The following is a 13,906-nucleotide window of genomic DNA, read 5'->3' on the forward strand; positions in this document are numbered from 1 at the left end:
AATATGGTTAAACAGCACATCGCCCAGAGCACTTCCTGTTTGGCGATTGCGCCGATCAGCCACCAGATGGCGCTCCTGAACCGCCAGAGAGCTCAGTGGGTCCTCCTGGTGGATCTCAGGCCAGCGGAGGGGAAATATGAATCCGATCACAGATTTTTGAAATATTGATATTAAAGACGCTGTAAAGCGTCTTCGGCAACTTGAGCATGGCCGGGAATGACGCTGGAAAGCGTCTCCTGGCACTTAAAGTGTTAAGATGAATGAAGTAAGATTTTGATTATTTGAAATATGGCCTGTGTAGACTAAACTATGCACAGAATTATGTCAGTCTACAAGGTCCGGATTCTACATGGTCCGGCAATGTAGACCTTGTAGACTCCACTACAGACCAATTATCAGTGAATGTTCATGCATTTTTAAGAAGGGCTACTTCCACAAAAAAACAAATAACTCACCAAAACATCTCAGTAGCACCTGATCTAAATGTTCTATTTCATATATGGAGATTCATAGTGTATTTGTCCCCCGGCCTCGCGCGCTCGCTCGGATCTAGATTGACGGAAATACTGCAGCCTGAGTCGGGAGTGGTATTTTGCGCAATACTGTGTACTTTGCACAAGCCTCAAATACCGGCATGTAACTCGAGAACCGCTGAACGGATTTTGTCGGATTTTGTCGCTATCGACAGGCAACAAATAAGCCTTCAATTCTATACCGTAATTCCTCTAATAGTAACCTGTATTCTATTGAAATCCGGGTCTCTATTAATATCCGGGTGCGCTGTTGAGTTAAGTAATTATAAGCCGGCCTCCTAATACAAACCGGGTTACTAATATACGCGTGAGCGAACCTCCTTACTTCCGTATGGAACACGGGTCGCGCGCAGCACGTAACACAACAACGTCGGGACCTGCCTGGTGCTGGCTAACTAACGTGGCTAACGTTATGTATCTACAGTACTTGGAGCTGCTAACTGGCTAACGTTATGTATCTACAGTACCCGGAGCTGCTAACTGGCTAACGTTATGTATCTACAGTACCCGGAGCTGCTAACTGGCTAACGTTATGTATCTACAGTACCCGGAGCTGCTAACTGGCTAACGTTATGTATCTACAGTACTCGGAGCTGCTAACTGGCTAACGTTATGTATCTACAGTACTCGGAGCTGCTAAGGTAAAGTTACTTGATTTCACTTTGAAAACGTTGAAATGACCAGTGACCACCTGTAATTGCACTGTTTACTATTTCATACAGTACTTGGTTTCAATAAATGAACCCAGTACAAAAAATTTGAAATATAGGCCTCTCTCTTATACATGCCTCCTCCTAATAAAAGCCTGGTACCCGCTACAGTTTAAGCAAATACAAGCCGGGGTTACTATTAGAGGAATTAAGGTATATATATAATTATATAGTATTACAAAATATGCACACCCGAGCCACTAGGGGTCGCCAAAGTGCCGGTTGCAAAAAGTCCGAAAAACGGCCCATATGTGGGACGTCGCAGCTAAAGAGGTTTTAACGCATAAAGAAAATTGAATCGAATCGTGACCTAAAAATCGAACGTGTGTATCTTTACACCCCCAATAAAAGCTCCAGTATATCAGTTTTATTTCACTTACCGTCTGGTTCGGTGTTTGCCCACAGCTCATCCACCTTCTCCTCTTTGATGACTGGGGATTTGGGCTTCACTACTTCAGCTGCTATAGGCTGAAAACGGAGGAAGCAAAAAGACAGAATAAGTATTTTTGTGAACAAAATACATTGCACTAAGGAAGACTAACATTTATAAATATCCACTAACTGTCCATTTCCACTCATTTACATTTAGTCATTTAGCCGATTACAAATTGTGTACGACAGTGGTTCAGGAGGTAGAGCGACCATCTGGTAATTGGAGGTGCCCGGTTTGATTTTCCACTCCTCCCGGACAGCGTGTCGAAGTGTCCTTGAGCAAGACACCCCTACTTGCTCCTGATGAGCAGGTTGGCACCTTGCATGGTTGCCTCCGCCGTCAGTGTGTGAGTGAATGGGTGAATGTGAGGAACAAAGATGTAAAGTGCTGATGTAGGGCTGGGCGATATGACCAAAAACGTTATCGCGATAAAATTATAAAATTATTTTCATATAATTCGATATAGATAATTATCGTCGATATAATGTATGTCAAGTTTAATTAACTTATTATGCTGCTGCGAATGTCTCGAGTCGAGTTGATGTCGTCATCAGTCCGCGCACGTTAGAAGTTAGCCGACAAGCGGAATATCTCATGGCAATGTAATAAATATGACACTAAAATACTCTCTTCCGCCACAATATATTGAAACGACGTCCACTGTATACCCCACACTACTATGAACGTGGCCTCAGAATTCACAGCGCACACATACTCTGCACGTAAATATATAAAACGTCGCCGTGCAAGCTAGTTAGCCTAGCAAGCCTTGTTGTTGAGTGAGTCCTACCTCTCTACCCAGAGGTGCAGCGCTGGGTCTCCTTCCTGGTCTCCTTCGCTCTCGGCCATCTCCTTCACCGATTGGTTGTTAGTGCGTGCTCATATCCAAGCTTGGAAAATCGATATATCGAAACTTTGCGACCACGTTTCATGTTTATTTCGAGGAAATAATTTATCGCGATAGTTATCGTTATCGTTTTATCGCCCAGCCCTATGCTGATGGCTAAAGGTAAGTGGTATTGTTCTTGTAGCAGTGTAGAACTTGAGTGCTACACTTTGAGTGCATAATAGTATGGACATATTTAAGGTAGTAGTATAGGTATTAGGTAGGGATGCACCGAATGGGAAATTCTTGGCCGAAACCGATACCGAAAATAGGAAACAGTTGGCCGAAAACCGAATGCCGAAAGGCCGAAAATGATTAATATAAATATATATATATGTTTTTTTTTTTTTTTTTAGCTACCCGATTATGGCAAAATACATGATTATGGCTAAACTTAACTTAAATAATATTAATAATCACTATTATGGGCCCATAAAACATTTATTCAGCACTTTTGAATGCATACATTAATTCCAGACTGTTAAGACTAAAAGACTAACGATTGATGACTACTTCCTGTCCTCGCATTTCCATTTTCGGTTTAACGATACATTTTCAACAACGGATTGCTGCTAATTAAACACTTCATTTAAACGGAGTAACGTTAACGTTATGTCGAGTTCATACGTGTAGTGTAGTATGAACTCGTCATAACGTTAACATTACTCAGTGTCCACTGTTGCTGCCACCGTTGCGTCGCAGATGGATGGTACACTGTTAGCTCCGTAGCTAATCCGCTCCTAGACTACTGATAGCAGTACCGTTAACGTCGGAGCTGATCAATACTCCAGTTTTTTCTAATTTAGTTTAGAACCGGGTTTCGGGGAGCATCCCTACTCCCAAGAGGAGTTAGTTATCACAGGCAGTAGAATGCAGGAAGAGCTGCCAAGCTGCTCACGTTACATGTTGCGCATGCTACCATAGATATCTATGATGCTACCCAGGGTTAGAAATTAAAAAAAAATTTCAAGGGCTTTTTTTTGCCCCCCTTAATTGATTTTCGGGGGCTTTTTTTTGTATTTCGGGGGCACAACATTTTTATAATGAAAATTAACAAAGATTATAAAACATTGTTGACACTTTTTTTTACAGTCTTCGTCCCCATGTTTGATAACGTAATGTTAATGTCTCCATATATAGGGCTCTACGCTAACCTTTTTCCCAAGGAGCACATGTGCTCCTAAATAAAATGTTAATAAATCAAATCTAAATACAAATTTAGGAGCACACAGAAATTTAGGAGCACAGTGACAATTGTTCAAGTAACACACACACACGATGTGTGACATCATGGCTTGGTTTCATGTTTTGAGGTACCTTCAATTATCTGTAAATAATACATACATACTCTATCTAAATAGATTAAATATTATTGTCCCTGAGGGCAAGTTGTGTTGTTGTCTTGATATATCTACAAATAGCAGACGAATAACCGGTTGCCTCTGGATCAATGAATGTCTAATATTGAATAATATTATTAGATATTTTATTTTTAACATCCCTAATTCCAACAGTCAAGAGGCTTGTTTCAAATTGATGAAAAACCCCACACACGCAACGTTTGTGAGTATAGGCTCTGGCCAGATCGATCAACGAAATACGTTGCGCGCTCAGCGCTGTGGAATGAAGGAAATGCGCATCGGGATCGGATTTGGATATTATTCTTTGGAGTTGTGTTACAAATGGAACGGTCTTTCCCCGCCGAACACAAGTTACTTAACGTTACACAGGTCGCGCTATGCAGATGCTTAGCTTGCTAACGTTAAGATAGCAGTGTAATGCTTGATGAGAGCAGAGCGCTCTGTCTGTGTTCGCATCCTCTGATTCCTCTCAAGTGCCTGTAAACACGCAGCGGGCCCCGCCTCCCTCCTCCTTGGAACAAACATTCCACCCAAAAACTGAATTTCAGTCCAGTTTCAATCTGAAATATTAACAGCGGAGCTGTTTTGTAATCTTCACAATCACTCGTCTGTCGCACACTGCAAGTAAATGATTTTTCCGGTTTGCACACACACATATTATTAGGGGCAAATACAAGGGAAATGCTCGCACTGTAGAGCATAATTATATATATAATTAGTAAACTGTCGGGGGCTTTTTTGCCCCCCTTAACTGATTTTCGAGGGCATTTGGTCAATTTTCGAGGGCATTTTGCCCCAAGCCCCTGTTAATTTCGAACCCTGATGCTACCGGTATGTCCGTAGTCGCGCTTTGATGACGTCATCACAACAACACGTTATTTGACTTTCGGTCATATATTTTCGGTGCTAAAACCCTTTCGGCCGAAAGCCGAAAGAGCCTTTTTAACCATTTTCGGCCGATAATCTTCGGTAGCCGAATTTTCGGTGCATCCCTAGTATTAGGTATAGTAGATAGTAGTACTATAGGTATAGTAGCATAGTGCATAGTAGATAGTAGTATAGACATAGTAGCATAGTACATAATAGTAGAAGACAGTAGGAACATTTCTTTTGCACTCATTTCCTGTGAAACATCTTGATGTCTCAACCTCAAGGCCTTTCATAAAGAGAATAAATTATGTGAAAGGGTATTTGTTCCCCTTACAATACCTTACATGGCTGGGCATGTGTGGAAAACAAGTCTCTATATAAGCTACCGAAGACTACCTGTGCTCTTCTTGAGATGTAGCTGGTAGACGTTGGGTGAAAATACCATAGGCCGGAAAACAAATGCTTGCTGATTGAGTGTGACATAATGTAAAGATGTGAAATTACTTTTTGTTAGCAGTGACCTGCCATGCCAAAATTAGGCTTCCTATGGGTTTGCCTAATTCAATTTTTTTTTATTGCATGGCCAGTCACCTGTAATAACAAAGCCAACAAAGTTATTTCACGTCTTTACATTATGTCTCGCCCAACTGGCTCATAAGCTACTGGAGACAGTCCCTCTCTGAGAATGTATCAACCTTGCAGTATATCCAAGGGTTAGGCAAGTAGGGGGATACGTTTCCCTGTTTCCCTGAGCTAAATCATAGGGGTGGGACTAAATCAAGAGAGCTCCCATTGTATCACAATACTTGGGTCAAGACATTATTGTGATTCTTAAAAGCAGAATTTGTAATGCTGTCAAACAGTGACCTCTAGGCAAAGGAGGCGCTCCACTTGGTATTGCACTTTGTTAACATTTTGTGTTTTTGTCTGATGTGAGGGTTTGTAGTTGAGTAGGGATAGATAGGGGAGGGCTCTGCCAAGAGCGGTCTGGAGACATTCACACAGTATAATAAGTCACTGAACTCCAATCCATGTACTCTGCATGTTAACTAGCAAAGAGCAGTGGTTCTCAAAATGGGGTCCGTGGACCACCGGGGATCCTTGAAGCAGCTAGCAACCAGCAGCTAGCCACCAGCCCTGCAGCAGCTAGCTACCAGCAGCTGGGTCATTCCATCAAGCCGGTCCGTTTTGGACTTTTTATACATATATATATATATTTTTTTTTTACGAAGAGCCCTGCAGCAGCTCGCTACCAACAGCTACCCACCAGCCCTAAAGCAGAACCAGCGGATCCTACTGCGTCTACTCCCCGCCTCTGTGGTAAGTCCTGACCTCAGCTGGAGTTGCCGGTGCCATTAGCTGATAGGCTACCAACTCTCCTGCTACTGCATAGCCTACTTAAGCTAACAAAGCTAGCTAGACCATTCTCTCACCGCAAGTCCTCGCGAGTAAGTCTCTGTTACACGGGTAGGCTATTCCTAGCACTGCTTGCTTGATTTCATCTTCTCAACACCGTGGCCTCTTCTATGAGGCCTTGTGTGTAAGTCTTAACCCATGCCCTATAAACATCACACCAGCTAACAGCCTGCCTGCTACCTGTCATCTATCCACCACTTGTATACTGGCAGATTTTTTCTCTGTCCCCGCAGGGATTTCCTGGGAGAGACCTCCAGCTCTACTGGGCCTCCATCTCCACCTGAGGACCTCCAGCTCCACTAGGCCTGCAGCCTGCTCTACCTGAGCCTACAGCTCCAGGATGACATCAGACACCAGTCCCCCACTGGAGTGTTCCACTACTGGCTGTTGCCAGATCGCCAAGCAGTTGGAGGATTTGCTGGAGCGGGTCTCCCTCCTCACCACCATCCATCTGGAGAAGCAGAGACATCGGGAGACCATCCTGTCGGCTGACCTGAGAGAAGCACCCCCCGCCCCCAGTTCGGGTGGATCTTCTAGGGAGAGCCTATACAGGAAGCAGGGTGCCAAGCCCAAGCTCTCCAGCTCCACTCCTACTCACCCCCTCCCCAGGCCTGGTCTAAAGTGCAGTCGAGGCGTAAGAGGCGAACCTGGGACTCTCGTCTTAGCCCTCTACCCCATGAGTCTCTCTCACTCTCCAACAGATTCAACATCCTGGAGTGTGTGGAGCTTGACCACTTTAGTAGCTCCCATATCGCACGCACCTCCAAGAAAGGAGGCGGAGTTGCTCTAATTTACAACTCTAAGCACAACTTTACATCCAATGCAAACTGTACGTTTTCCTCGTTTGAGGTGCTCCTGTTGAGTCCCTCTCCCCCCAACAGAAAGTGTGGCGGTCTGATTCCTACCTCCACTGAATCCTTTGTAATGGCCGTCCTTTACCGCCCCCCAGGCCCTTACACCCTCTTCCTAGACGAGTTTTCCACTTTCATCTCTGAGCTTGTTACATGCTCAGATAACATTTTAATTGCTGGTGATTTTAACATTAATTCCAACAAAACTCTAGATCCCCTAAATAAGGCTTTTACCGACATCATTGACTCAGTCGGTCTCATTCAAATCGTTGACCAACCCACTCATAGTGGTGGGAACACCCTCGACTTAGTCCTAGCCCGCGGTCTCACTGTGTCAGATTTGACTGTTTCTCCCTATGTTCCTGCTCTCTCAGACCACTAGTACTACCTCATAAAATTTCAAATTGATTTGACGGTTTCTCGCCCAGACAGTGTAGAATCCTACATGAGCCGTCGTATTAACGCCTCAACTGTCCCAATTCTAGTTAACTGCCTACCAGACACCCTCTCTCCCTTCCTCTCTTACTCTGGCCCCCTTGATCTCTTTACAGACAAACTTAACGCCGCCCTTCGTAGCACGCTCGACATTGTCGCTCCCCTTAAGCCTAAAATTAAACGTGCTCCGCAAAAACAAACTCCCTGGTTAACGGAGGAAACTCGCTCCTTTAAAAAGGCATGTCGCAAACTTGAACATAAATGGCGTTCGACCAAACTCGAAGTATTCCGCCTTGCCTGGAATGATAGTTTACGTAACTACAAAAAGGCACTCACTTGCCAAAACCTCATATTTTTCCAGGCTCATTAATGAAAACAAAAACAACTAAAAGTTTCTGTTTGACACAGTTGCTAAACTTACTCAGAAACAACCAAATGCCCTAAACTAGGGGTGCACAGATGTATCGGTCGGGTATCGGTATCGGCCGATAAGTGCCTTGTTGACTGCAATCGGCCTATCGGCCGATAAGCTCGAATGTGCCGATGGCAGTAGCCAATAAATATCCATCAATTTGTGTAGCGTCAAAAGACAAAAAAAAGTTCACTCTCGACCTGCAGTCCCCCACGCGTGTAGCTTTATGCCAAGCAAGCAGTGCAAAAATTTACCGTAGTGGCATGCAGTAATGCGCCTTTCATTTTCCGCCGCCCAGCGCCCAGGTCGCGCGGAAATAGGCTGTCTATTGCCATTCTCTTTGACAAACTCTAACCTTAACCAGCTCCTTAACAACGCCTAAACTTAACCGTTCTAACCTTAACCAACTCCGAAACAATGCCTAACCTTAACCTTAACCTTAACCATGCCTAACCTTAACCATAGAAATTATATTGCCATTCTCTTTGACAAACTCTAACCTTAACCAGCTCCTTAACCAGCTCCTTAACAGCGCCTAAACTTAACCGTTCTAACCTTAACCAACTCCGAAACAATGCCTAACCTTAACCTTAACCATAACCATGCCTAACCTTAACCGGCGAAAGAATACACGTTAAAAAAAATCACGTTAAAAAATATTTTCGATGGGATTCGAACTCGCCAGCAAACAAGCCATAGGATCCACAGCCATGTGTCCTTGCCAATTGAGCTATTGCTAGATACTGAATAAGGGGCGGTGACTTATATATATTGAGCTCGCATGCGCGGGCACCTCGCGCGAGCACGCCGGCGCACGCACGCACCTGAGCGAGCACGCCGCCGCCGGTGCACGCACGGTAGCATTTGTCTGAAAAGAAGGGCGCTTTACCGCACTAGCGTGCGGTGACGAATGCGGAAGCATTTTTGCACTGCTTGCTTGGCATTAACGTACAGGCGTCCCCCACACACACACAAGCTACTGCATCAAAGTTACTACTTATGATTAACAAGGCATTCGTTTTGTGGCAGTAACGTTATATAGTTAGTGTTATACGTTCAATAACATCAGCATATTATTTACCCGAACGTAGCAAGCATACTCGTTCATACTAGCTCAGTTCCTTCCGTTGCTCATAGAGCCCTGAGTTTTACCCATTCTGCAATCTGTTAATAAAGTTTTCAATCAGACACATGTATAGAAAGGCTTTGTTTTATTATAACATTCGTTGCAGTAAAATCATTATGCCTCATTTAGTCATCCTGCGGAGCTAAAAGCTAAACGTCGGCCGCGCCGCCGTTTGTTGTAGAATACCTCTCGTCAAAATCAATGGCGGACAAAAGCGGAAGTAAAAAATGTATACGCGCTTGCCGATTGGTGGTAACAGCAGAGGCGGGTGCGACGTAATTGGCAGAATCGACTGTCAATCAAAATTTCATTGGTTGAGAGCTCTGGTTGAGACAATAGTATCCAGCTGCAGCCCGGTAGACCATACTGGTAGAACTAGTATCTAGCTACAGCCCGACAGACCATACTGGGAGAGAGATAGTGCTATTTCTTGATGTTTCCTTTTTTTAAGTAAGTAAAGAGGCCTATGTTCATATCGGTGAGCACAATTTGTAACACAAATATACAGTAGTTTCATAAAAAAATTTAAAAAAATATTACAAAAAAAAAATATATATATATATATATAAAATTGCCACAAATATCGGTATCGGCCGATTGTGTTAGTTGAACAATCGGTATCGGTGGCAAATTTTCATATCGGTGCATCCCTACCCTAAACCATGCGTTCTCGGCTAACGAATTCATTAAATTCTTTACCAAGAAAATGTATCTCATAAGAGATGAAATTGTTGGCTTACTCAACAATCAGAGTCCCTCCCAACCTCTGATGGGCTTTCCCCCTGACTTTGAATCCAGCCATACGCTATGCTGCCTTGAAAACTATTTTATTGCAATGCACTATTGCATTATTTTATTCTATTTTACCAACTATTTTATTGCACTGCACTATTTTACTTTGTATCAGTGATAATCAAACCGTAAACAAAGACGCCTATTAACACTTTCAGCACCAGATGGCGCTGTTTACTGTTACTGTTGAAAGGCCAGCGCCTTTTAACATGGGGATACGTGGCTGTGTTTGCAGGCCTAAAGCTATATTATAGCTATGGATCTAATAATATAGTCGATTGTCATTGAGTTTCTTCCGGTCAAGATGCAAAAAACAGATCATTTTCCCATCCATACATTTTCGTTTTATACCGTTGTGAATATGAGTGTAGTTTCAGGGTGGTCTGGTGTCATTTCCAAAATGCTTCGTAATGGCCGGCAACGTGTATTCTAGTAAACGGGTTATCGTTTCTTCCCTGGACTAGCTACTGTTCTCAAATCAAATTTAGATTATCGGTATTATGTTTCATCATGGATGCATGAAGGGGGAGGGGGGGCGCCCCTCCGTGCTTTGATCGCAACCAATGGAACACGCCACACACACCCCGATCAGCATGAAGGAATTTTTGGATCAACGCAATACCATGTTAACCAGTGGCACTGCAAGTGTTAACGTGTGTTGTCGGGCCGTACAAATTAATTTGATTTGATTCCAGGGGGTACCCAGCTAAATGAAAAATCATTTGAGAATATTTTATTGACTAGAAGTTATCCCAATGAGAGAATACAGTATTGTACAAGACTAATCTGGTCATAGGTTTCACTCTCTACAGAGTCATCTCCCCACCTACATACATTATAGACTGGAATTCTGGACTAAATCACATCTAAAAACAATGATCTTCTCAGATAGGGGTCCTGAAGAAATTAAATAGGCGTCCCTTACCCGTTAACTACTACTGACCTTTCTTTGTGTGGCAACGCTGTCTTGACCAGTATCGCCAGAAAGCCCAGCATCCTCACACCTGTCTGGCACCTGGGTTGTTGACACTCTCAGCAGCTGTGCCTCGGCTGAAAAACAAATGTTTTATTATACATACACCACGGTGGCCCGGTAGGTGCTATAATAGTCAACGTAATCCATGCAGAAACCAGTAGGGCTAAGGCTAGGCTGCCAAAACAATTTACCAGTAATCTTCCAGTTCCTTTTCAGCTCATTGTTCTGGTGGTGGTGAGCCGACAGAGCTCGAGCGCGACCGCTCGCGAAGACGGAGCCTCCCATCCCCGTGAACCGCAGGGCGGACGCACTGCGAGCGGCTTTGAGCTCCATCAGCCGCAGCCTCCTCTTCAGCGAGTCGTTTTCTTTCTGGCCGCGAGAGATTTCCACTTGCAACACGGCGTAGCCATTGTCAACTAGCTCGCATATTTCAGCCACGGCCGCGTTCGCCAGCACCTCCATGATGGAGGCCAGCTGAGCGTGAAACGCAACGGCAGTCGACATTGTGTATGTATATATATATATATATATATAGAGAGAGAGATGCTCCTCTCGGAAGGCTTATTCAACGGGCGTATTATAAATACACAAAAAATACCAAATGTGATGGCCCTCGCTAGGAGCTAATGTAAACAGTGCCGAGACTGACCAGGAAGTGATTAGGAGGACTCGAATTTCGCCGATATGCGCATGCGCAGTGTTTCTAGTCGCTGCTGCAGTCGCACTCCTACGCAGAAAGTTGGACGACGTTCCACTGTGACGTAACGGCGTAGAGACCAGAGCCATTCATTACTTAAGTTCGGTCAAGTTAAGAGTATGGACGCCATGTTGTGGCCCCCTTATTATAGTGGGTCACAACTTGCCACTGACACTGAAATCTTTTAGAAACCTCGCTGTACAAACTCTGGTAATAACTGGCTCTGGTAAAGACGGCGTTGCGTCCAATAGGGTATATCTGCAGAGCCACAGAGCCCAACGTCTGGGCGGGGCTTCATGGCGTGGACGGGTTTGAGGCGGGGCTTCGTGGCGTGGCCTCCAATAGGGTATATCTGCAGAGCCACAGAGCCCAACGTCTGGGCGAGGCTTCGTGGCGTGGACGGGTTTGAGGCGGGGCTTCGTGGCGTGGACAAGTATTGTGGCCTGGACAAGTATTTGTTGGAGTGCGCATGCGGATGAGGGGGGGGGGGCTCTCTCGCTCGCTCTCTCTCTCGTTTACGACAAGTATTTGTTGGAGTGCGCATGCGGATGAGGGGGGGCTCTCTCGCATATAGTAATAATAGAGTATATACATTTGAGGGGGAATAAACTGTACATATACAGCACTGTTTGTGATACAAAAATAGTAGAGTACATTAACCTGGCACACAACATACTTGTTCACATGTCATTTTTCTTTCACTATAAAGGAAATATATCTCACATACAGTAGACCCCCCAGTAGCCTACTTTGTGGAGATGAAGATGATGAGTACCAGTCTTCTCCTCAGACATATAAACTACTATTTTTATATCACAAACAGTGCTGTATATGTACAGTTTATTCCCCCTCAAATGTATATACTCTATTATTACTATATGCGAGAGAGCCCCCCCCCCCTCATCCGCATGCGCACTCCAACAAATACTTGTCGTAAACGAGAGAGAGAGCGAGCGAGAGAGCCCCCCCCTCATCCGCATGCTCACTCCAACAAATACTTGTCCAGGCCACAATACTTGTCCACGCCACGAAGCCCCGCCTCAAACCCGTCCACGCCACGAAGCCCTGCCCAGACGTTGGGCTCTGTGGCTCTGCAGATATACCCTACTCCGTTGCGTAGAGACTAGGAGTGTGTGCTGCAGCATGTTAATATAGCATAATATTGTGTATGTCATAAATGTAACAGTACTGTATATCTGTATGTCATGATATATGTCTGTATATTGTGTATGTCATAAATGTCACTGAATTGAAAATGGGGGACCCTGATGTAAACCAGACGAAAGTCTCTCTGGTCTGCATCCCCTTAACTCATTGGCTGCCAGCCATTAGACAGGTCCCGTTTTAGCACTGCCACACTTTAAAAGATAGGAGTGCGTCACCTTGTTTGTAGAGCTATAACTATATTCTATATTATAGCTATGGATACAATACTATGGCCCATTTGACATCACCTATCTATCGTTCAATATGTGAAAAATAATACAAATTTTCATCGATACGTTCCCATGTTATATAGTGGTGAATATAAGTATAGTATATGCTCTGCCCCTCGCCTCTGGAACTCCCTCCCCCCCGACATCAGGAACATTGACTCCATCATTCCATTTAAAACCCACCTCAAAACCCACCTGTTTAGGCAGGCGTATGTCTGATTTTATTTTTTGTCTGATTTTATATTTTTATATTTTAATGGATTGTGATTGTTGTACGGCGACCTTGAGTGCCTTGAAAGGCGCCTTATAAATAGAATGCAATATTATTATTATTATTATTATAGTTATAGCGTGGTCTGGGGTAATGCCCGAAAGGCTTATATGTCAATTCTACTATAAACGTTGCCATTTCTTGCCTGTACACGCTACTATTCCCAAATCAAATCTATATCATAGGTATTATGTTTCATCATGAATGCATGAAAGGGGGGGGGGGGGGGTCATTTTTTTAATCTTTGATCGTCACCAACGGCATACATTGTGGAGTAACGTTACACACACACGTTGCGATCGAGGTGAAGACATGGTTGGATCAACGCAGGATTGATATCATATAGCCCTTACCTTCACTAGGATGTACCCCAAAAAGAATATTCCAATTATCTGATCGCGAGTCCCAGTATTGGTGTCGATCATGTCACCAACATAATCCACCACACATCATGCATCGGGAGCATTTGACGCTTCTCAATCCGATCGTTATAACCGCTCCATTCGCCCGACAAAGAAAAATGCGCCTGGTGACATTTGACCATTGCACAGGCCAAGATGCAAGGTTTCAAAGGGTGCTCGATACCGCCGTCTAGCTGGATGCAGCCGGTATTGCACTTTGGCGATCTCAGACTCATTCCTGGTAACACAGAGGTCCCCGGATGAATAATGAATACAAATATTGATCAAATACTATCAAAT

At 44.1% G+C, this 13,906-nt stretch overlaps 1 protein-coding gene across 2 annotated transcripts in view; it reads right to left on the bottom strand.

The window, feature by feature from the left end:
* LOC311239210 (uncharacterized protein) overlaps window positions 1-11,438 on the bottom strand; it is a 31,079-nt gene extending 19,641 nt beyond the window's left edge. For both annotated transcript variants that reach the window (XM_084327502.1, XM_084327501.1), the window contains exons 1-3: window positions 10,993-11,438; window positions 10,769-10,875; window positions 1,624-1,711 (exon numbers count right to left, since the gene is read on the bottom strand). In XM_084327502.1, the coding sequence (XP_084183628.1) occupies window positions 1,624-1,711; window positions 10,769-10,875; window positions 10,993-11,305 (508 nt within the window). In that variant the 5' untranslated portion in view covers window positions 11,306-11,438. The remainder of the gene's footprint in view (window positions 1-1,623; window positions 1,712-10,768; window positions 10,876-10,992) is intronic.
* Between the last annotated feature and the right edge of the window lie 2,468 nt (window positions 11,439-13,906).

Source organism: Notolepis coatsorum (assembly GCF_963971535.1).
Source record: "Notolepis coatsorum genome assembly, chromosome: 13".
NCBI classification, from domain to species: Eukaryota; Metazoa; Chordata; class Actinopteri; order Aulopiformes; family Paralepididae; genus Notolepis; species Notolepis coatsorum.